The sequence below is a fragment of the Monodon monoceros genome, unplaced genomic scaffold, assembly GCF_005190385.1.
Source record: "Monodon monoceros isolate NGI ecotype Baffin Bay Population unplaced genomic scaffold, NGI_Narwhal_1 Super_Scaffold_1, whole genome shotgun sequence".
Taxonomy (NCBI): Eukaryota; Metazoa; Chordata; class Mammalia; order Artiodactyla; family Monodontidae; genus Monodon; species Monodon monoceros.
In genome coordinates, this window is record NW_021703765.1 from 20365422 (window position 1) to 20390728 (window position 25307).

The following is a 25307-nucleotide window of genomic DNA, read 5'->3' on the forward strand; positions in this document are numbered from 1 at the left end:
CATAAAAAGCTTGTAAGGTAGCATACTTTACTACTATACAGATGAGAAAACTGAGGTTTACAGGGTCCCACAGTATGAGAATAAAAAGGTTACTGTGCCACATATAACCAATAATTCATTGTTAGAGATCGAACTTAAACCTTCATTTGATATCACTGGATTATAAACAAATTTAATCACAAATGGAACCCATTTTCTTAATTAAAAAAAATTACTAAACAGTCCCAAGCAAAATATTTCCAGTTAGTGTTATAAAAAAGTATTTTTGATAATATTTAGACAATGAATTTACCTAAAAAAACCTAAATCTTTTAATTAAGGCAAAATTTTAATATTTTTGCAATGATCATGATGCAAAATTTAGTATTTATACCTCTTACGAAGACCAACTTCTCTACCTGTGTTAACTCTTTTCAATGTCTGTTAACTCTTTATACCACATAATAGGGAATAAAAGGTACTCTTATTCTGCATTTCCACTGAAATACTACAAGGCTGGAGTTCAAATGACTTTTCCAAGATTAAACATTATGGCAGAGACAAAAGTATGCATCTGAACCCATATTCAGAATTATATTCAATTCCATCTTTATTTACTTTTTAGCATTCTTAGACTATATTTATTAGCACAAATAAGTGAAGTAGTGCCAAATATAATTCAGATGATAAATACACTTCCTAGAAACCGAGTTTATTTTTATCAAGAGTGTTCACCATAGCACCTGTCCAAAAATATTTAAAAAGGGACTATGAGTTTCCAGTTCTGCTATGATGGTATGAGTACCCTTTAGCTCAACTATCCCACTGCTAACAACTATAAACTCTAAACAAAATACCAAAAAAAAAAAAAAGAGAGGGAAAAACCTAAAAACCCAAACAGCATAATACCTGAGGGTGATATAAAAGTAAGCAGACTGTAAAATTAAGTAAGAACTTGGACAAGTCATGAAAGAGAAAACAGGCAAATAAAACAAAAACATAAAAAAAAGAGAGAGAACAAACAGAAAATACAAATAAAATGATCAACCTAAATTCAACCATTCATATAATTACATTAAATTTTAATGGTCTAAAAGCTCCAGTTAAAAGGCAGAAATTTTCAGAGTTCATAAAATACCAACACCCAACTATATACTACCTACAAGAGAAAGACAAACGTTAAATACAAGACGCAAATTGAAAGTAATGGATTGAAAAAGATATACCATGTGAATTGTAAGTAAAGGAAGGCTAGAGTTGCTATATTAATAACAGATAAAATCATCTTGAAGACAAAGAATGTTATCAGAAATAAAGAGAGACATTTATAATGCTAAATGAGGTGATTTACCAAGAAGACATAACAATTATAAATCTATACTGGCTTAATAATAGACTCTCAAAATAAATGAAGCAAAAAATTTGACAGAATTAAAGGGAGACATAGATGATTCTATGTTTATAAAAGGTGATTTTGATACTCAATCTTAGCAATTCACAAACTATTGATCAAAAATTTTAGTAAAGGCACAGATGATCTGAAAAACACTATCAAAGACTTGATCTAACTGACATTTACAGAGCTCTATATCTAATAACTGCAGAATATTCATGATTTTCAAGTTCACATAGCACATTCAACAAAATTAACAGTATGTTGGTCCCTAAAACAAATCTCAAACATTTAAAAATAGTAAATTGGTGCAGCCACTATGGAGAACAGTATGGAGGTTCCTTAAAAAAACTAAAAATAGAATAACCATGTGATCCTGCAATCCCACTCCTGGGCATATATCCAGAAAAGACAAAAACTCTAATTTGGAAAGACACATGCACTGCAATGTTCATAGCAGCTCTTTTTACAATAGCCAAGACATGGAAGCAACCTAAGTGCCCATTGACAGATGAGTGGATAAAGAAGAGGTGGTATATATACACAATGGAATATTACTCAACCATAAACAAGAATGAAATAATGCCATTTGCAGCAACATGGATGGAACTAGCGATTAACATATAACTGAAGTAAGTCAGACAAAGACAAATATCATAACACTTATATGTGAAATCTAAAAAATGATATAAATGAACTTATTTACAAAGCAGAAATAGACTCACAGACATAGAAAACAAATTTACGGTTACCAAAGGAAATAGCAGGGCGGGGGGAGATAAATTAGGAGTTTGGGATTAACATATACACATTACTATATATAAAGTAAATAAACAACAAGGTCCTACTGTATAGCACAGGGATATTCAATATCTAGTAATAACCTATAATGGAAAAGAATCTGAAAAAGAATCTCTCTCTCTATATATATATATATGGATAACTGAATCACTTTGCTCTACACCTGAAACTAACACATTTTAAATTGCCTATACTTCAATAAAAAAATGGTTAAAAAATAAAAAATTTTAAATGTAAAAAACAGTGATATCAGAGTATATTTTCTATCATGATAAAAATATTAAAAATCAATAATAATAAGACAACTAGGCAAACCCAAAATTGTAAAATTAAGCAACACAATAAGTCATAGGGCAAAAAGAAATCAAGGAAAAATTAGAAAATATTTTAAACTAAATGATAATGAATATCCAACATATAAAAATTTGTGGAGGGCTTCCCTGGTGGCGCAGTGGTTGAGAGTCCGCCTGACAATGCAGGGGACACGGGTTCGTGCCCCGGTCCGGGAAGATCCCACATGCTCCGGAGTGGCTGGGCCCGTGAGCCATGGCCGCTGAGCCTACGCGTCGGGAGCCTGTGCTCCGCAACGGGAGAGGCCACAACAGTGAGAGGCCCGCGTACCGCAAAAAAAAAAAAAAAAAAAAAAAAGTTGTGGAATGCAAGTAAAGTGGTGCTTAGGGAAACACCGATAGCTTAAAATGCCTACATTACGAGGTTCTACCTTAAGAAATTACAAATAGAAGTGCAAATTATGACTTAAGTATAAGAAAGAAAATAGTCAAGAGCAAATATAAAAGAAAAAAGATAGTAGAAACAATCATTAATGTTAAAAGCTCTTTCTTTGACAAGATCAACAAAATTGATAAACCCCTACCTAGACTGATTACAAAAAAGAAAGAGAACATAAATCATTAATATCAGAAATGTAAAAGCAGTTATCACCACAGATAACCACAAACAGTAAGAGAATATCATGAACGAATAACTCTATGCCAACAAATGTGACAAAATAAAATAGATTTCATGAAAAAATTAACTTGCCAAAATCAATACAAGAAAAAATTAAAAATATGAAAATACCTGTATATGTTAAAGAAATTTAATTCATTTCAAAAGCCTTCCCGAATGGAAATCTCAGATACACATGGTTTTGTTAGTGAATTCTATCAAATACTCAAGAAATAAAAAATATCAATTTTACACTTTTTCAGTTATAGAAAAAGCAAATTGTTCAAATAATTTTATGAGGCTGGTATAAGCTTAGTTTTAAAAAAGAACTGGAAAAAGTCGCTAAATGAATAGAAATTCATCGACAAATGTACCTATGAATATAAGCAAAAAAATCCTTAATAACTGTTAACCAATTAAATCCTGCAATATAAAAATGGATATTTACCCTTCAAAAATCAATCAATATAATTAATGATATTAAAAAAAAATGAAAGGAGGGCAAATATATGACCATTTCATGAGACAGAAAATTATTTCACAAAAATTCAACACATAAGCATGATAACATTCCCATAAAACTAGGAATAGTAGAAAACTACCTCAATGTGATAACAGACACCTATGAACAACCTACAACTAACACTAACGTCCTTGCTGGGCTGTACCCCCAGGCCTACAAGCCCTGCATCTGCATAGTGTCAAGACCAAAGAAAGAGCCCAGAGTCAGCAGCAGAGACACCAATGAACAAGGGAGCTTACACTTCTGAAGCAAGGTCCTGGAGTGACAACCACCCATGTTTGGGCAGATGGCAGGCAGGACATGGCGGCAGTCTTCGCTCCCGGGAGTGAAGTGGAGATTACCAGTTATAGGGGAATTGACCTCAGGTGAGCTCATTAGTTACCAGGGCAACCAGTAGAGGGGCACGCCTCTCACGGCCCCTTTGATAAGAACAATCACCAGCTGGGGCCTGGGGCAAGTGCATAGGAAGGTCAGTCTTGGGTTTCGGGTTTAGGTGAAACAGGCACTGGTGGGGCTGGGGATGGACAGAGAGCAAGAGAACAGCCATCTTGAGTGGCCTGACCATACAGTCCTATTTTATGTTTCCCCTAAGATTAGGAACAAAGTAAAGATGCCTGCTTTTACTATTTCTATTCAACATTTTACTGAAGATCTTCATCTTTGCAAGAAAGAAAGAGAAAGAAATAAAAGGCAGGAAGATCAGAAAATAAGTATAAAACTGTTCCCATTTTCATATGATATGCTCATTTAAATGGAAAATCTCAGAGCATCTATAAAAATACTAGTAGAACAAATAGTTGAATTTAACAGGTCTTAGGATACCAAGGTTAACCAAGGTTTGTTTGCAGCAAACAGCTGGAAAATAAATTTAAAGAATAATTCATATATATATGTTTTAGGACTTAATCTAACAAAAATATTCAAAAACTCAAGACCTTTACATTGAAAACTATAAAATATTGCTGAGAGAAATTAAACAAGAAATTCAAAAATACACAGTATATTGTTTGAGAACTAACTCAATAAAGCTCTTTTCAAAACTCAACAAATTGTACACTTTATATATGCACAGTTCGTTATCTATAAAAATACCTCCACAAAGATAAAAAGATAAAGTGATTGATGGATAGATTGATCAATAGACTGGTAGACAGTAAATATTAAGTTTTTTTAAAAAAGGAACCTGATTTCAAATTAAGTTTGCTAAACATTGCTAGAATTCAGATATTGTGCATCTATACCATGTGTATACACCAAACTTGGCATTAGGACTTTTGAATAAAAAGGAGGAAGATTTCAAAAGATTAATTATAAACATCTAATAGTACAAACATTGGTTAATGAAACTCTATGCTGCACTAGGTAAGCTTTGTTTTGTTTTGTTTTAAATCAAGCAATATTTGATACTGTTCAAAATGGTGGTGTATTTCTAGTCCTGATGCAGGTCACAGTACCTGGTGTCTAAATAGTGAGTTACTATGCTGACAAACAAAATGCTATTTGGAACTTCTCATCTTTCACCAAAGAAAAGAGGAGGTTTATTGGTCAGTTACAAACCACATAGCTTTTTATAGTCTAAAATACAATCGTGATACTTGAAGTTATGGCTGACGCTATGCTTAAAAGTATTACAACTTTACTTAATTCATTTTTAATTCTATAACTGTCATACTGTTCTTAAATCATATCATTCCCTTTTGTCTATTATATATAAAACGTCTAGATTAATAGCTTTAAAATTGTACTTGAAATACCTTTTCAAAAAGATACTATAAAAACTGATACACCTATTTTAATGTTCAGCAGAACAAATGAAATATTGATGTTTTCTTTGTAGAGTTCAAATGTGAACTTGATTGAATCCTTTATCTTTATAAAAATTAGAACTTAAGATATGTTTAACATACATTTGGCCAATCAGTGGAAATTCATGTTGAAAAAATACCGGTTTATTTGCATAACCATGAGGATACTGGAACAATAATAAAACACTATTTTTTTTTTTTTTTTTGCGGTACGCAGGCCTCTCACTGTTGTGGCCTCTCCCATTGCGAGCACAGGCTCCGGACGCGCGGGCCCAGCGGCCATGGCTCACGGGCCCAGCCGCTCCATGGCATGTGGGATCTTCCTGGACTGGGGCACGAACCCGTGTCCCCTGCATTGGCAGGCAGACTCTCAACCACTGCACCACCAGGGAAGCCCAATAAAACACTATTTTATATTTTATGTTAAGACATGGTACTATGTTAAAAGAGTTTCAGTAGAATTTAAATACTTATGTACATATACATGTGTGCATTTAGTGGGAGAGTGGGTGGGTGTCTTTCCAGATAAAGTGCATACTCATGATTATCTATCATTGAGACAGGGTCCTAGCTCATTTTACCTTTATCAGCGTTCCCAGCTCTTTAAAACATACCTTACGATGGGAAATTTATTTTTTAAGCATTTGGAAAGATTTGCCAAATGCCTCAACTTTACTAGACTTGGAAACTCATGGTAGCGTGTCTTTGTAATAAAGAGCATCATTATCAAAAGCACATGGTGAAACAATGCAGTTTTCCTTCATGACTTCATTCTGAGTTTGCATCACAACCTCATTGCCGGAGAGCCTGTGTACTGCCACGGGAATCTCTCTCTTTGGTGTGTGGCATCAAGATGAACTGTCAGAGATGGTGTAGTATACTGAATAATGGATAAATGAGAGTCCCCTGACATAAGTTTGATAGCCATAAAATATGAATTTTGTGATTGCCTCTGCATTCAAACTCAGGGACTGACTGAGAGAATATTATTTCCAAATGCCAAGCTAACTAAAATTGTGGAGATTTGCAGAAGGTGCTTCTCTTATTAGTGTTTGAAGAAATTATAGAGAGAATGGGTCAGTGCAATTTTCCTCTTGGAGTGACAAAACCTTTTCTTGCTACTGAATTTTAGCTATTCAAATTCAAATCAGGCTTTTCATCACAAATGCTCAGTTTCTGAGAGATACTGCAAATAAGCAGCAATTCAATCAGGTTGCCTTTTCACTGAGAAGGTCACTGTACTTCATTGCAAATAATATCGTGTTAAATCAACAGGTACAATCAACTTGCTTTTTGCATTATGACAATTGTTTAACTTATTGGCACGCTATATATGACATATATCCATTTTATTTCCCTCTGCTAATGATATAATCTCTTATTGCACTATGGAAAATCCAATGTAAAATGAATATGAAAATTTTGCACATGCTAACCCTCTCTGAATAAACAAAGTTTCAATGAATTCAGAAACATCACAATAGAAATATTGTATTCAGTAAAAGGAGGTTAAATACTGTAAGAGAAGTTGGATTGGGAGGGATCAGGAATATACGTAGAGAGGAGTTTGATTGCTCCAAGTTACTGTCTTGGTTGAAAATTCCTTTTTTAAATTTTGTTTTTCTACAGTCATAATGAGATATCCATCAAGCTTTATCTATAAATACTAAGGGGGGAAAAAAGGTAATGTGACTAGATAATTCAAGGTTAAAGAAAAATTGACAGAATATCTTTCTAGGGAAAGAAAAAATTTGCTGACTTTCTTTCTGTAAGAATTATTAAGATTAGAAGTTTCCATTGACAGAGGAAAAAGCAAAATGTTCCAATGCACTTTTTCTATCTTTATGACACGCAGGCAGGGTACATACCAGGACACACACTATTGTGTATCTGTCTAGATAAAATTCCCCAATTCAAAATCCAGACAGGGAAAATGTATGTGTGTATATAGGAGGGTGGGTGAGAGAGTTATGAATTAATATATGTTACAAATTGAAATCAACTTCCAAAGAACAATTTTCCAAGAAAGAAAATAATTTAAAATAAGTCATTTATTTTCCTTAAGAGAAGAAAAATCACAGCTACTCACCTAACCTCTCAATGGAATAATATCGTTGTTTACTGTCCACACGTACTGTCTCGGCATAAGGGCTCCCAACGCCATAACCGATGATGTAACCTCGCACCACAATATTTGGGTTCAAGGGAGGAGTCCAACTCATGATGATGCAGTTGGTCTGGGGCCTCACATGAAGAGAGCTTGGCTGGTCAGGGACTTGAGACTCTAGAATTCAAAAGGAGGACAACACCATGTTTCATAATACAACACAGAGCACGGTAAAAGGTCCCATTTAAACAAGACTTAATATCATGTTCCACAGACCCTCAAATGACGCACCACTTATTGCCCGAGTTCCTCCTTGTATTAGTTTATGATATGATTTCTATGTTTGATTTGACTTTCTCAGGATTTCTTAAACACAAGAGGATACTGAATTCCCTCCAGAGGCACTGTAGCATCATACATCTTTTCTTCTAACACACTTTTTTCCTTGGGATTCTTTTTTTCTCATATATTTCTTCTTAGGTATCATTAATAAGGGGTGAAATCAACACAGATATAAGAATAATAGAAAGGGAAATGAAATATCAAAAACTGTCTTGCCCAAGGATTATTTACTCTGATTTAACTAGAGAAGAAAATGAATGTAGCAGTCCTTTCTTAAGAAATTGTCAGGATAAAAAATTTAGGGCCATGATTTGCTCAGCATGAATAGGATGGTACTTGACCCATGGTTTATTGCATGTGCGAAAAGTGTATTTATTATTAAAGGAAAGGAGAGAGTGGCCCGGATTAAAGCCACACAGACTTTGGAGGGTGAAAATTGGCTTTAATACCAGGCTCTGTCATTTACTGGTTGGGTGTCCTCATCAAATTATTTATCTTCTCTGAGTTTACCTATTAATTAAACTGGCATTCCAAATACTGATTGACACAAAGCTTGAGCTCTGGAAGTAATCAAGAGAAGCATTCAAATTTTTACTGGATTCTCGCTAGATGTGAAACTTTAAAACCTTATTTATCCTCCCTAAGCCTCAGTTTCCTCATGTGCAGAATGAGGATAAGGATAGTAATGGCCTCATTTCGTGGTGAGGAGATTTAATAAAATTATGCACCAAAACACTCCAATTATGAGTAGCACCAACGGGCAGCAGCTACCAGAAAGAAAATGCACTCGCTACCCTGATATAATTTTTTTTAAAGAGACTGTGTTGAAAATTAATAAATTGGCCTTCTGATTTTTACATCACCATTCTTCCCTATGATCCTATCCCTAAAGAAATGAGGTATTTTCTGGACACTGATCATAATTCTATTAATAAATATTAGTAGAGTGCCTACTAGGTTTGAGGTATAAGGCTAGGTACCCATGACAATCACGTTACAGGAGAGAGTAAATATGGCAGACCTAAAACCTGTACTCTTGTTGTTTATAGTTTAATGGAAAAGACAGAAAAGTAAAAAGGCAGTTACAATATACTATGATATATATATTTTTTTGTTTGTTTGTTTGTTTGTTTGCGGTATGCAGGCCTCTCACTGTTGTGGCCTCTCCTGTAGCGGAGCACTGGCTCCGGACGCGCAGGCTCAGCGGCCATGGCTCACGGGCCCAGTCGCCCCGCGGCATGTGGGATCTTCCCGGACGGGGGCACGAGCCCGTGTCCCCTGCATTGGCAGGCGGACTCTCAACCACTGTGCCACCAGGGAAGCCCTATGATATATATATTTTGATAGGTTTCATACAGGCACATGTAGCCTATTCTTTGAAAATCAAAGAAGTATTCTAGGAAGAAATTTAAGAAAGAATATACCCATGTAAACTTTAATAGTCCGTTAAGTGCTTTGCACAGTTCTTGGCAATTGATAAGTACTCAAAAATATTAGTGATTTAAACTGTATTCAAACTATTTGTGTTCATTATCTCTTTAATACTGAAAATCTCTGAAGGTAATACATGTCAAATTATGTAGGAGAGTTTGATGACTAAAGGTAATATTAAATTTTATTTTTCTCCTTAATGTAATGGCAAAAGATGACGCAATCTTCACCACCTTTATCCATCTTCAACATGCACACTTCTAGCTTAAGTGGTATATAGAAGCATGTTTTTTATTGAAGCTTTTAAACTAGGTACGATACTAACAGCTTTTCGAAAGATGCTACATTCTAAAGGTGCTATGTCAACAACATTTTCTAAAGATGCTCTTTTTTTTCCTTGAAGATACCCATTTGTGAACAAAAGGGACAAGCTATTGTTTGCCCTGAAGATGCCTGAGATATAATACGCAAAGGTGTAAAAAAACATCTCAAAATGTATATATAAATCTTAACAACAGAACACAATGTTTGTAAAGAACTTCCTACTATAAACCCTATGTAAAAGTAATAAAAAGATGAAAGGGATGGATTAATACTTTTCAACCCTATTGCCATGGAGGCTCTCCAGTGTCCTTGAAATGCAATGGGCTCTCCAATGAATTCTATTTGGCATATTTGAAGTTTTTGAAATAATTATTGAAATAGGATAATCTGCCTAATCTTATTTTTAGAAAAGGAACTAAATGTGATTCAGATTTTCTGCATTTATGACTTTTTCAAAATAATATGAAAGCCTAATGATTTGAATGACAATATTCAACATCTTTTAGAATAAAAAGAAAAAAGATTTTCAGAATAACTATTTCTCCATTTTTCTGCAAACCACAGAATATCTCCCCTGCAAGTTAGTTAAATTAATAACCATAAAATTACATCTATCAGAGCTTTAAGGGTACCACGGTAATGAATGCACGAACTGATTCTTGAAGAAGAGGGGCTGTCAGTACACAAGACTCATCTTTATTCTTCACTACATAAAAGGAGTTTCAATCCTAGATGCAAACCTCAAACTACTTTTTAACATGATAAAAAAATAAGGGTGTTGATACATAAGAGTATATGCTGCCTCCCATCTAAACATTTAATGCGTTCTTACAACCCAGTTAAGATAATTGGGCCAGGGACTTCCGTGGTGGTGTAGTGGTTAAGAATCCACCTGCTAATGCGGGCGACATGGGTTCTAGCCCTGATCCGGGAAGATCCCACATGCTGCGGAGCAAGTAAGCCCATGTGCCACAACTACTGAGCCTGTGCTCTAGAGCCTGTGCACCACAACTCCTGAGTCTGCACTCTAGAGCCTGTGCAAGCCACAACTACTGAGCCTGCATGACACAACTACTGAAGCCTGTGTGCCTAGAGCCCTTGCTCCGCAACAAGAGAAGCCTGTGCACCGCAATGAAAAGTAGCCCCTGCTCGCTGCAACTAGAGAAAGCCTGCGCCCAGCAATGAAGACCCAACGCAGACAAAAAAAAAAAAGATCATTGGGCCAGACGGAATGGTGCCTGTCAACTATCAGACTTAAGTCATTCAAAATATATGTCCTCATCATAAAGATAACTGTGTTAGGAGATTGTTCATAATCTGGAATAGCCCATTTGTACCCACCTACTCACTTCTCAATATAAAGACAGAAACGACAATTTTCCTTTTATGCTACCTGAGTGAGTTTTGTCTAATGCAGCTGACCTTACAGATTGTGAAAGTGGTTACTACTGGAATGAACTATAAAACATTTAGAAAATCCGCTACGCAAGGTAAATAATGTAAGTACCCTTTGTTTGAAGGCCAAAACAAATTTGCTATTTAGAAGTACATGACAGATTTTATAAGTACCTCTAGGATAATGACTGCATATATAAAGCATAGAGAAGTAGTAAGGTAATTATTGAAATAACTTGAAAACAAAGAACATATCTTGCCTGAAATATCCAAATTAACAAGGCCGCAAATTTCTACCAGAGTCAAGATAACCAGGTTAACTGGCATTCCTGATTAGATTATGGAATTATGAATCCTGTCTTAGTTTGTTTCTAAAGAATATTTATTATTCTCTGAGTGATGATACGGAGTTTCGCTAATGAGTAATATTCACATATAGCACACTGAGAAAGTTACCAGACTAACCTCAGCGACATTTCAACAATTCCTGTGCATCTCCCATGCATCAGTCATAGTTCTAGGTACTGGGAATAGAGTTTTGAGGGAGATAAGACCAAAAAAATTAAGAATAAACAAACAAGGAAATCATGAGATCTTGGTAAGCTAGGACATAGGATATAACTGAATCACATACGTGACACATCAAGGAAGGTATCCCTGGAAGAGTCTAAGGTGAATGATCAGAGAGCCAGTCAAGTAGCCCTCAGGGTGGAAAGCTTTATAGACAGAAGGAATAACTATAGCAAAACCTCTAGAGCAAGAAGGAACTTAGTACTTGAAGAAACCAAAGAAGGTCACTGTGCTTGACCATAGACGGAAAATGAAGAGGATAAAAAGGGAGTCACCCAGTGGGAATGTAAAATGGTGCAGCTGCTATGGAAAATAATATGGTGGTTCCTCAAAAAATTAAAAATAGAATTACCAGGGCTTCCCTGGTGGTACAGTGGTTGAGAGTCCGCCTGCCGATACAGGGGGCACGGGTTCGTGCCCCGGTCCGGGAAGATCCCACATGCCGCAGAGCGGCTGGGCGCGTGAGCCATGGCCGCTGAGCCTGCGCATCCGGAGCCTGTGCTCCGCAACGGGAGAGGCCACAACGGTGAGAGGCCCGCGTACCGAAAAAAAAAAAATAGAATTACCATATGCTCTAGCAATTCAACTTGTGGGTATATTCTTGAAACAATTGAAAGCAGGTATTCAAACAGATATTTATATACCTGTGTTCATAGCAGCATTCAAGATACTCAAAAGGTAGCATTCACGATACTCAAAAGATAGAAGCAACTCAAGTGTCCATCATGATAAACAAACTGTGTTCTATACATATAATGGAATAATTTTCATCTTTCAAAAGGAAGGAAATTCTGACATGCTACAAGAACCTTTAGGACATTATGCAAAGTGAAATAAGTTAGTCACAGTAGGACAAAATTATATGATTCCATATATATGAGATACTTAAAGCAGTCAAGTTAATAAAGACAAAGTTGAATGATGACTGCTGGCAGCTGGGAGGAGGGAAGAGGGAGGAGTAAGGAGTTACCATTTAATGGGTATAGCGTTTCAGTTTTGCAAAATTAAAAGAGTTTTGGAGAAGGGTAGTAGTGATGGTTACTAACAGTGTGACTGTACTTAATGCTACTGGACCGTACACTTAAAAATGGTTAAAATAGTAAATTTTGCGTAATGTGTATTTTAAAACAATTCTTTAAAAAGTTAAAAAAACTTGGAGACCATAAAAACATGTTTGCACTTGTCTGTGTGGCCACTGTGGAGATGCAGTGTGCGTATTTGGGACTTTTGAGAGGTAGAGTCAACAGAGCTGTGTAACTGGCATGGTAAAGAGGAGAATCAATGATAACTCACAGACCTTTGGCTTTTGGGCAACTGGTGGATGAGGTACTGACCAAATTTTTTGGTCATGGTCAATTTGAGATGCCTGTCACTCACATGTATAGATATTAGGGAACTAGGAAGGGATAGGGGTTTTGGAGAAAGACCATGGACAGATTTATAGATGTGGAAGCCACCAGCATATAGAAGGTATTTAAAATAAATTTATATGGATACAGACACAGTGTGAGCGTGTGTGAAAACAAATAAAATACAAATAAGATGCTGTCAAGCAAATAAGATCACCCAAAACTCCCTAAAGTCTTCCATTATCACATTGGAAGGCCAGGTTCTTCATTTTTTTTTTTTTTTTTTTTTTTTTTTTTTTTTTTTTTTTGCGGTACGCGGGCCTCTCACTACTGTGGCCTCTCCCGTTGCGGAGCACAGGCTCCGGACGCGCAGGCTCAGCGGCCGTGGCTCACGGGCCCAGCTGCTCCGCGGCATGTGGGATCTTCCCGGACCGGGGCACGAACCCGCGTCCCCTGCATCGGCAGGCGGACTCTCAACCACTGCGCCACCAGGGAAGCTCTGTCCTCATTTCTTACCACCTCCCCCCTTGCTCACCTCATCCCAGCCATCCACAGTGGACACTTACTTTTCCTCAAACATGACAGGCATGCTCTGGCCTCAGGGTATTTGCACTCGCTGTAGCCTCTGCCTGGGAAGCTCTGCCTCAGAGATACCTTCCTCCCTGACCTTCTTCAGGTTTAGTTATTTAATTTCCAATTTCAGACTTCTCTGGCTACCATATTTAAAATTGCAATCTTTCCCTAATCTCTAATCTCTTACTACTCTCCTAATAATCTCCTCTCATGTTTTTCCCCATAGGATTTATGGTCACTTATTGTGCTACCTACTTCATGTGATTATTTCATTATTCTTTGTCTCATCTCTCTCCATAAATTCTCTACAACTCCAGTAATTAGAATAGTTCCTGGCACAAAGCGCTCAAGAATACAGGAACAAAGTCTATATTTCCTATAAGGTTCAATACATTATGCATGACTCATTAAATATAAAATTACCACAATTTTATATAACTCTCTCCGTAACATTAAGAAAAAAAATGGAATAACATTTTTTAACTTTGATGCTGAAACGAGATGAAAATATAGTTATTAATGTCATTTTCTCCTAGTCACCAGCAAGATTGGTCTCCTCTGGCTCCTGCTAACGAAAATGATTGCGGCTGTGTACCGTCTGCTGTGGATATGGCACTGCCAAGTAGTGTCAGGCAGTTGGTACTTTTGACAAATACATGTTTATTCTTTATTTAGTATGCTGCATTTTATGGTTCCTTTTGTTAGAGTTTTGCTCCAGTCCTTAACAGCTTATATTTCTTTACAGAGAATTACAGAAGGCAATTGACATACCCACACTCTGTCTTTCTAGACAGGTCTGGTACATACTAATGTGTTCATTTCTATTGGCAGGGCCTGTTCTCAGCAAAGGACATCATCTTCCTTAAGCCACGACACCTCTGTAAACTTTGAATGTTGTTTGTTTATTGCAGGGGACAATCACTTCTATTCATCATTTAATTCGACTGTGTTATTCTATTTTATTTTTTGCAGTTCTACTCCTACCGTTTTCTCAGACTTAACTTTTTAATATAGTTTTAAAATTTACACGCAGCAAATTCACTCAGTGGTACTCAGTTCATGTATCCAGCATTCCCGCCATGGTACAGGAAAGTACCACCCCCACCTCAAAATTTCCTCATGCTGCTTCCCTTTGCAATCATTCCCTCCCCCAATCTCTCAGGAAGCCTGCTGGCTTCGATGACTGGTGGATGCCGGTACTGTCCCAATGTGAATAACACATTGAATTATAACAGAAATGATGCCTTGAAAGATCAGCTCACAACCTCCAATTGTTTAAAAGGATATGTTTTTGAGCTCTCCATCTTTGTTATACTTGAAAATACCAAAAGAAAAAAAACAACAAAATCTTTAAAACCACCCATGGCCAATCTGTCTTTGAGTTATATAAGTGATAACTTCACCCTCTTTTGCTTCAATTCCATCATTAGAATCACTGTCAACTAGTTTGATGTAAGAGAAGGAAAACTTTATGTTCTACCAAAAGTACTGGCGATAGTCTCAACACTATTTATTGAATAATCTGCTGATGGAAATATCAACTTTATTATTTTATTTATTTCTCAAATAATAGCAAATGTTTCTGCTCTCTATGTTCTGTTACACTGATCTACATACTTGTCTATTTCTATGCCAGACAGTACTATATTGGTTTTAAATCAGGTTTTATACTAAAAATGTTTGTTCTACTTTTTCAAAATGTTTTCAAATTCTTTTATATTTATTCTTCCATATAAAGTTTACTCTGATTGGAATAATATTAAATTAACCATTAATTTGGGAAGAACTAACAGTTATGTAATGGCAAGGTTTGCATCAAAGAATATACATATCTTTCTATTTACTTATGTTTTATTTTTTATATTTTAATAAAATGCTATTGTTTTCTTCATATACATTTGTTTACATCTTGTTAAATTTAGTCCAAATTTACTTTAGGTTGCTGTATGAGTGCATTTCTTTTCTTTTTAATATTTAAACTAATTATTGATAGTGTATTAAAAAGCTACTTTTGTGTATGTATGTTTGTGTGTGTGTGTGTGTGTGTGTGTGTGTATATACATATCGAAACCTACTACATTACATTTTCTTATTGGTTCTAATAGGTTTTCAGTGTAGTTTCTTAAAATTTCCAAATATGCAGTCACACCATTTATAAAAATCAATTCTTTCCCTCTGTAATAAAATGTTACGGCTTTTTAAGTTTTTTTGTTTTTGTTTTTACCAAAACCTCTACACTCTGTTGAATAACAGAAATAGTAGAAATAGGAAGCTTCCTTAGCTTGTTTGGATCTTAAAGCCAAAGGAGTTAGTATTTTCCCATGTAGCATAATGCTTACATTTTTACAATAATGTTTTGGTTTTTTTTTTTTTGCGGGACGTGGGCCTTTCGCTGTTGTGACCTCTCCCGTTGCGGAGCACAGGCTCCGGACGCGCAGGCTCAGCGGCCATGGCTCACGGGCCCAGATGCTCCGTGGCATGTGGGATCTTCCCGGACCGGGGCATGAACCCGTGTCCCCTGCATCGGCAGGCGGACTCTCAACCACTGCGCCACCAGGGAAGCTCCAATAATGCTTTTTACAATAATATTTTGAAAGTTTCTTTATATTCCTATGTTAACATGAGTTTTTAAAAGATTGGTAATAACCATCTAAATTTACAAAACGCCCTCCTGCATCTATTGATAAAATTATATGACAACACCCCTTTAAATTATTCCTTAATTAGATGGTGGCTTTTAAGATGTGCTGAATGTATGTCCTGCTTTTGTATCAGAAGGGAACACATCTAATCTCTTAATGCAGACAAGGCTTTATGATCATGAACAAGAAGAAGCTTCATAAGACAATGATATTAGTATTTCATATTGCTGTCAAGGTTTGAGATCTAATTTATCAAAACAAACAATACCAATAAGCATTTTTTGAGTGTTTGATATATATCAGACATGCTGCTGAATATTTTACTACCATTATCATAGTTAATTTTCACAAAAATGTGTTGATATTGATACTGCTGTTACTCTATTTGTAGGTGAGAAAACTCAGGGAAGTTTAGTTACTTGCCCAAGATTGTATAGTGAGTGGAGCAGGATTCAAACCTAGTTACTAAGACTTCAGAGTCCACAATTTTATCCATTACATTACACTTAGAAAAAGTCAGTCAAGTCATAGGGAATCAAACATTTCATGAGAGCATTAAAAAGTTTGCTACAGCCAAGGCAAGGATTTGGAATTTCCTTGAACATTTATTGAAGTCTAAATAATCTGTACCATCCTTTGTATAGTGGAGCTCTGAGATTTTGAACAACCACTCGCTGAAGAACTAAAGCAGATTTTAAATTCCTTTCAAAAACCAGTTTTGGCTTTGCTGGCAACATTTCTTATATGTAAGGTGAATTCCACTTGAATGAGAATAAGGGGCTGGATTCTTCAACTTCATGATGACTTGGCTGCTGTACCACTGGCTTAACCTTATCCCATGAGCCTATTTGTCAATCAGCAATGCAAAATATCATGGATTTCCTATCAAAAGCCCATGTGAAAGAAATCCTTTTTCACAACATGCCACCTACATTCCACTGTGCATAAAATCTCATACTAACATCTTTATATCTCCAGATGATCACATTTGCAAGCTCAATGGTATAACCCCCCCCCACTCTTTACCCTCAAATTGGTACATCTACTTAGATGCATTTTAAAAGCATGTTTTTATCAAAAGAAATAGTCAAATGAAAATAATTTCTGTATTTGTTAAAATTTAAAAATCAATTTTATAAAACTGTACCTAATATTTTTAATCTAAAGGGTATACAAGTAAACCATGTTGCCTAGATTTTAGGTGTTAAAAGTTACATTCGAGATGTAACATAATTTCTTTTGGACCAAAGAATTATTTAGAAGTATGTTTTATATTTGCAAATATATATTGGGTATTATATTAACTATTAGTTTAATTACATGGTGATCAATGAATGTGTTTAGTATGATCCAAGAACTTTAATATCCATTTCTTTATAGGCAAACACTAAATTTTCTTTGGATGCTTAAGGAAAAAAATATGATTTTCTTATTGTGTGAATATTTCAGTTTTGTCCAAGTAAATCTTCTATATTCCTTCCTTTTTCCTTTTTTTTTTAACTGGTTATGATGGGAGTAGGGCAGTTCTTTTTTTTTAATTTTTATTTTTTTTATACAGCAGGTTCTTATCAGTCATCAATTTTATGCACATCAGTGTATACATGTGAATCCCAATCGCCCAAATCATCAACCACCATTCCCACCCCCCCACGGCTTTTTGCCCTTGGGGTCCATATGTTTCTTCTCTACATCTGTGTCTCAACTTCTGCCTGCAAACCGGTTCATCTGTAATTTTTTTAGGTTCCACATACATGCTTTAATATATATTTGTTTTTCTCTTTCTGACTTACTTCACTCTGTATGACAGTCTCTAGATCCATCCACGTCTCAACAAATGACCCAATTTCGTTCCTTTTTATGGCTGAGTAATATTCCATTGTATGTATGTGCCACATCTTCTTTATCCATTTGTGTGTTGATGGGAATTTAGGTTGCTTCCATGACCTGGCTATTGTAAATAGTGCTGCAATGAACATTGGGGTGCATGTGTCTTTTTTTTTTTTTTGGCGGTACACGGGCCTCTCACTGTTGTGGCCTCTCCCGTTGCGGAGCACAGGCTCTGGAGGTGCTCTGGACGCGCAGGCTCAGCAGCCATGGCTCACGGGCCCAGCCGCTCCGCGGCATGTGGGATCTTCCCGGACAGGGGCACAAACCCGCGTCCCCTGCATCGGCAAGCGGACCCTCAACCATTGCGCCACCAGGGAAGCCTGCATGTGTCTTTTTGAATTATGGTTTTCTCTGGGTATATGTCCAATAGTGAGATTGTTGGACCACATGATAATTCTATTTTTAGTTTTTTAAGGAACCTCCATACTGTTCTCCATAGTGGGTGTTTCAATTTACATTCCCCCCAATAAAAATAATATTATTTTTCCCTTTTCTTGTCCTACTTTCTATTTCAAGTTTACTGCTCATTTTTTTCATCCTTTTGGCCTCAAATGATGTTAACATGAAACCAAAAGAAAACACAAACTGGTTTATCTTATTTTATACAAATTTTATTTTGGTATAATTATACTTAATCTTTCTCAATGATTGAAATGACACAAACAAAAAGATTTTTTTTTCTTCTGGCAGTTGTATTAGTTTCCTATTGCTACTATACTTGGTGTATTAAATTACCACAAGCTTAGTGGCTTAAAACAGCATAAATTTATTATGTTACATTTCTGGAGGTCAGAACTCCAATATCTGTCTCAGTGAGCTAAAATCAAGGTATCAGCAGGGCCTAATAACTCTTCCTTGAGGCTCTAAGGGACCATGTGTTTTCTTGCTTTTTTCGAACTTCCTTGGCTCATGCCCCACGTCACTCCAACCTGATTCTGCTGTCACACCTCCTGTCTTTCTGAGCTTCCTACCTCCCTCTTCTAAGAACACTTTTGAATACGTTGGGTCCACCTAGATAATCCAGGATAATCGCCTATCTCACAAACCTTAATTTAATCACATCTGCAAAGCCTCTCACTCACAGACCCCAGGAATTAGGATGTGGACATTTTGGGGGGGCCATTATTCAGCCTACCACAACTCTTCCGTGTATTATTTTCTCCTTCCTTCCTTCCTTCCTTCTTTCTCTCCTTCTTCCTTTCCTTTTCTATTCTTCAATTTATTTCAGTTAGTCAAAAACTTATTTTTCTCATTTCTCCTTCTTCTGCCTAGAGATTTCCCACTTGTCAGTCTATTTTTTGAATGAATATGACATTTTTAATATGCAATGTTTCTTCTTTCTGGGTGGAGTCATCATCTTAGATTTTACCATTATTCTTAAAATAAACTTTAATGTGTTCCTTCTCAAAGCCATATGCCCAGGGAGTATCACATATCATGCAGATTCCAAAAGGCAGAAGTTTTTTCATGGTTCACTTCTCAAATGAAATGAATTTGCAGTAATTCTACTTTACCATTACCGAACAGGTTAATAGGGTTAATTATCTATTTCCTGGGGTCAGGAAATTAGAACCTCTTCTTAGATTCACAGTTTTTGCTTACGTCACTCTTGTATTTTCAGGAGTCTCTGCATTGCTGATTTTTGCTAGCCAAGCTCCTCCATTTTAGGGTAGAGGTTTAATTTTAAATTATATCATTATTGATTTGTATAACAATTTCTACCTGTTCACTTTAATTTTTTTTTTTTAAAGCAGCACAAATGGATGTCCAACCTCAATTTCCTGGAGGAAGCCTTGCCGAACTTCATCATAAATTCCTTCATATCCTTATGCAAGACATTTACATAAGAACTTTGGGGAATTCTAATGATTTTGTTTTTTTAAGCTGAAATTTTGAGGCACAAAATAAATATTTTAAAACTTCCCAGCTGTTAGTAATAGCAAACATGCTTTCAGGGAACCCTGAACAAACAGTGAGGTTTGGCTCTGTAATTACTTTAACAAAACATCCTAATTAAAAGGGTAATCCATAAGGAATTGGAGTATTTCTCCAAGTTACTGTAGATATTCACACTGCTTAAATCAAACAGAGAAGGCAAGAGAAACTACAGAAGTCACAGAAGGAGAGGGAATTACTTTCATTGCTTTCAGCTATCTGTACAAACTGCAGCTGACTTGCAAGGCTCAAAGTTACCACCCTAATGAGTAGATCACACCTTCTGAGTGCACAAGGTGACTTAAAGGCAAAGAGAGAAAGTTATGCAACACTATGCACCTAGAAGGGCCAACACTGGGTTTCCCATCCAATGTAGATTTCTCTGGCTACAGCAAAGAATGCCTCCCATTTCAAGTGGTTTTCAAAAGGATTGCTTCCTCCTTATCCAAAAACTTAAAGGAAATCAAAGCCATTCTATATGGAAATCTGACTTTGGAATGCTTAGCTATGAAAGCTCTGGTAGAAGTCATCTAAGTCTCATTTTATAATTTAAACATTTACTTGAATAAGTTAAAATGAGATGAATATTTAAAGAAAACTTCCATAGCTTAAATATATGTATATATTTATCCTATAGAGTCTATATTCTATATTAGTTCTACATTTCCATATAGAAAGAGAGCAAGCCATTAGGCTGAGTATTCTCTTGGCGCTACTAGTGACCACTTCTGAGCTTGTCCATTCATCTGAATATTAATTCGTATCAAGGGTTATACTTTCTACTATTTGAATGATGTAGTCAAAAGAAAAAAAAACAGGAGCAAGGAAGAGGAATTGAAATCAGTTTCAGGGAGTTGCTCAGTGAAAAGAGATCACGGGTCCAGAAATTGAGAAAGCCTTAGGACCAAATATGTCTGGTCCTATTAATTTAGTACAGTGAGTAAAATCAATGCTTTACAAAGCAAGTGAAACACATCTGTCCCACACTCCTATAGTTAAATACCCTGAAATGGCTATTAGTTTCCATTATGTTTTAAATGTATACTATCTTAAATCATAAACTATAACAGCATTATGTGCAAGATGCATGAACTGTACTAGGTTTCTTCTATTAATTTTTCATTTACCTTTTGTCAGATTTCTAATGTGCATCTTATGATCAAGGACAAGAACTGTGTAAACAATTATAATCCAAATGAAGAAGTGGAAGAATGAGAGAAGAGGCAGTATTTGAAATGTACTGAAATGTGTTAACCAGCTGCTAAAGGAGTACCATTTGGATGAGGGAGGATGAATTCTGAACAAATAGTGGTAGAAATGATTTTTCTTAAGGTATTCACTTTGAAAAATGTCTACTATGCTGTCCTACACACCCTTCCCTGTAATCCTAGCCATCAGTCCCCTTTCCCTGAAGTTTCTAGTTTAAGTACTATTTGTTTTCATGATGCCTGTTCAATCATTGCAGCCATTATCTGTTAGTGCCTCAAGAGAGCTGTTCATTTTTCACATTTGTACTCCCTGTTTACTTGGCACATCATAACTGCTTAATCAATACTCAAATAAGGAAAAAAGTCAGGAGGGATGCTGCATGCAGAAGAGAGATATTATTAAGCTAAAAACATGGTATAGTTCAAACATCCAGTGAAACACCATTTATTAAGACACTATTCATGAGCTTGGCATAGAGGTTCTTGATTAGAATAGATGTATGAAACGGATTCTACTTAGATCACATAGATATGAAAAGAATGCAGTTAAGTGGAAGCTTTGTGCCATCCCAGGAGCTGTGATTTTACATTTTGGTTCTACTTACAATGTGAGTCTTTCAGAGTGAGGAGAAAGAACACATAAGTCAAGTGGAGCATCCCATTCATCCTGGATATTTTATAGGAACTTCAGCACCTCCACTCCATTTATTTTCACTCCTTCCGGTAAGAGATAGAGTCCCTTAAGTTTGGGTAAATGATATGACCTCATTTCTTAGAATCTTTTGCCTTGAATCACTGTGTTTTTATTGTCATTGGGTCAGTTCTAAAGGATGCATGGGGACTTTGCTTTGATAACGTGTACTGGGCATTGACTCACCCAACCCGGTCTTAAGTGTCAGCTCCACAGTTACCAGCAGAGTGACTGAATCAAGTTGGTTTAATTTTCTTAGCTTAAGTTACTGTTCTTTAAAAGTAAGGATAACAATATATACCCCACATGTATAGATGAGAGTATAAAACACAAGTATATAAACTTTAAAAGTTATTTCTCAAGTAAAATAGAAAAATGAAGTATTCCTACAGCATATCCTAACCATCCTTTTATTGTTTAAATAAGACAGATCATGTCCTCATGACTTTAGGCCCAGCTATCCTGGCCTCCTTGTCATACTTCAACCACCAACTGGGCTTCAATTTCTGGATGGTCTCTTCTTGCTATTCCTTCTGAACCAAGGGCTCTTGTCTGACCTATTTGCATGGCTGTCTCCCTCACTTTCTCAAAGTGTGTGCTATATTTTCCTAATATGAGAAATCTTCTCAATCCCCTATATAAAAGAGTACTCCCGAATCATTTGTTATTCCTTCTACCACACTTTATTTTCTTCTGATAATTTATCACTATCTATCTCTACCTCAATAAAATTTATACTCTTTGAGAGTAGGGACTTTGTTTATTGCTTTGCCCCTAGTACCTAAAATAATGCCTGGTATATAAAATTTTTCAAGAAAAATTACATGTTGAATAAATGATTACATGAATTCAAGTTCCCTATTAATGAAGGGTGTATGTTTTGCAAAGTGTGAATTTTTGTAGCTCCACTTCTTGATTTACCTTATCTAAGACAAGTTAAATAACATTTTCTAAGCCCCAAGTTACTTTACTTTAGGGTTTACTTTAGGGTTGTCCTAACTGAGTAGGCCCATGTCTGTCTACTTCTAAAACATTTTTTGTGCTTTAGCCAGACTAGTCTCTTCAAAATGCAAACATAATTGTCAATATTTTAAAAAATTATTTCATGACTTGCTTAGGATAAAGCGGGTTATGGCTTTAATGAGATTCTTAGGACAAAGTTCAAAATCCTTAATTTGGTCTTGCCAGATTTAGAACATGCCTGTCTTGCAAAAGTAACTGCATGCCATCTCTGTGTTTCAGCCTTGATGGTCTTTATTTTGGGTCCCTAGCAGCACCATGATCTATCTTGACTTCAAACATGCATTTACCTTGCCCTCTACTTCTCCTCCTCAATTTCTAATATATGTTTTTGCATAGCTAATTCTTGTTCATCCTTCAGGTTTCACTTAGATGTAAATCTTCTCTACGTCTGTCTCTTTGCCTATCTATCTATCTTCCTATCTTTCTATTTAGCCATCCATCCTATGTTGAACAATAGGATATGGCCAATATTCAACCAGGTTTGTATTATAACAATGGTAATTTCCTATGACTTCACTTAGAATGTTTGTCTTTCAAAGCTCCACAAGGAAAAAAAATCATGTCTTTCTTATTTATTATTATATCCTCAGAGCTAAGCACAATGCCTGATGTTTAGCAAATTTTCTATAACTTTTCTTTCAATTAATGTGCTATCACATGGCAGTGATTATCATTACTGTGGAAATAGTGTATGTTGATTGTTTTACTGCCACCATAATCATGTTGTAAACCCAAATCTGTGACTATATTAAAATCATGTATGGCAGTGAGTTCTTTAGAAAGGGAAGAAGGGAAAGATCAAAAAGGAAGAAAATTAAAAGAAGGAGTTTAAGGAAGAGAAAGGGAGGGCGGATTTGAGGAATGGTGATGGAGAGAAGAGAGGGAGAGAGAAAAAGGAGAGGAAAAGAAAGAGATACAGAATTTTCACCTTCCAGTAACTTGAATATTTTCGGGTCTATTAGTGAAGAAGAAGTGAATTCCATTGCCGGTTATATAGGCAGCCATCTTGAGTCACCACATTTTCAATACACATGTGTTTATTCTTTCAGCTACTTTTTTCTTTGCCCCAGTTTGAATCACCTAGCTTTAAGTTTACTGATCATAACTTACCTCTTTTCAAGTATCTTTCATTTTTATTAATTTCTACTTTGCTCATTTGTAACTCTAATTCTCTAGAGTATATTTTTGCTTTGTTATTTATATTTCTGTTTATTTTTATTATTCACTTTTTTTTGTGGCTTCCATTAACCCTTTCTCTTGAATTGTATTTTTGTATTTAGTCATGATGCTTTTTATTTCAAGAAGTATTTCTCAACTGGTGACTCTGAAGATGTTGTTATATTTAATGTAGTGACATGTGACTTTTATATGAATCTCAATATCTCATCCACAAGTATTTTAGACAACTATCAATTAAGCAAATAAGGCAGATTGTCCTTTATACAAAAAAATAAGTGTCAGATATTAATGACCATATCATAAGCGTGTCAAAAATACATATTTGCTGTTTTGCAGAAGCACCATAAAAGAGCCAGAGAAGCTATGTAAAGTAATTATGTTTTATGATTATTATCAGAAATTGCAGCCATTCCTGTGAAGAAAATGGTTAGAAGGTCAATTATTCAAAGTAAAATAAAGAGTAAAAAGATCATTTCAAATTATTTTGAAAAAAAAAAGTAATTTGTTATGAAGACTATTATTGATTTATATTTATATGGCATTGCTGAAGACTCTGTATTCATTAAGCATTTTCGCTTTGTTTTGTTTTTGTTTTGCATCTAAAAATTTAAGAAGAATAAATATCCCCAATGTTGAAGTTTATCAATTTTTTTAAGGTATCCTTTGAAGCTGAAGTAACGAAGAAGACAGAAATCAGAGTGACAGTGATTGGGGAAAGGTCTTACCATCGAGATCATTCTCCGGAGTCTCTGCTGTGTACCAGTTGGAAGGTGGTCCAGTGCCATTGACTGTCATGGCTGACACTTGAAAACTGTACTGACTTCCTTTCTCCAGTCCTGTGAAAGAATTTTCCCCAGAAGAAAAAACTTACTGAAAACAAGTATTTCTGGTGGGTTTTAAACGTTTTAGCAAAATTTTAACAATAGTAGACATGCTTTACATTGTTTGTGATTGTTGTGGTAATTACTATTTTAGCCAAAAGGGCTGGAAGATTACAGCAAGAAATCAAATTATTTTTCATATATCCTCATTTATTTTTTCCAGTTTACAAAAATGTAACCCTGAAAATAGCCTCAGGGCAGAGGCAGAATATAAACTATGAACGATGAAGAAATAATCAAAAATAGCAAGGATCATTTTTCCTCACAGTTCAGAAGAGGCCTGCCTATAAGTCAAGAAGAGTCAATCTAAAAATTTATGCT

General features: G+C 35.7%; 1 protein-coding gene across 1 annotated transcript in view; it reads right to left on the reverse strand.

Annotated features, from left to right (window-relative positions):
* Positions 1–25307, reverse strand: part of DCC (DCC netrin 1 receptor) — a 1166576-nt gene that overhangs the window by 184887 nt on the left and 956382 nt on the right. The window contains 2 exon segments of the mRNA XM_029216808.1: positions 7539–7733; positions 24831–24941. Coding sequence (XP_029072641.1) covers positions 7539–7733; positions 24831–24941 — 306 coding nt within the window.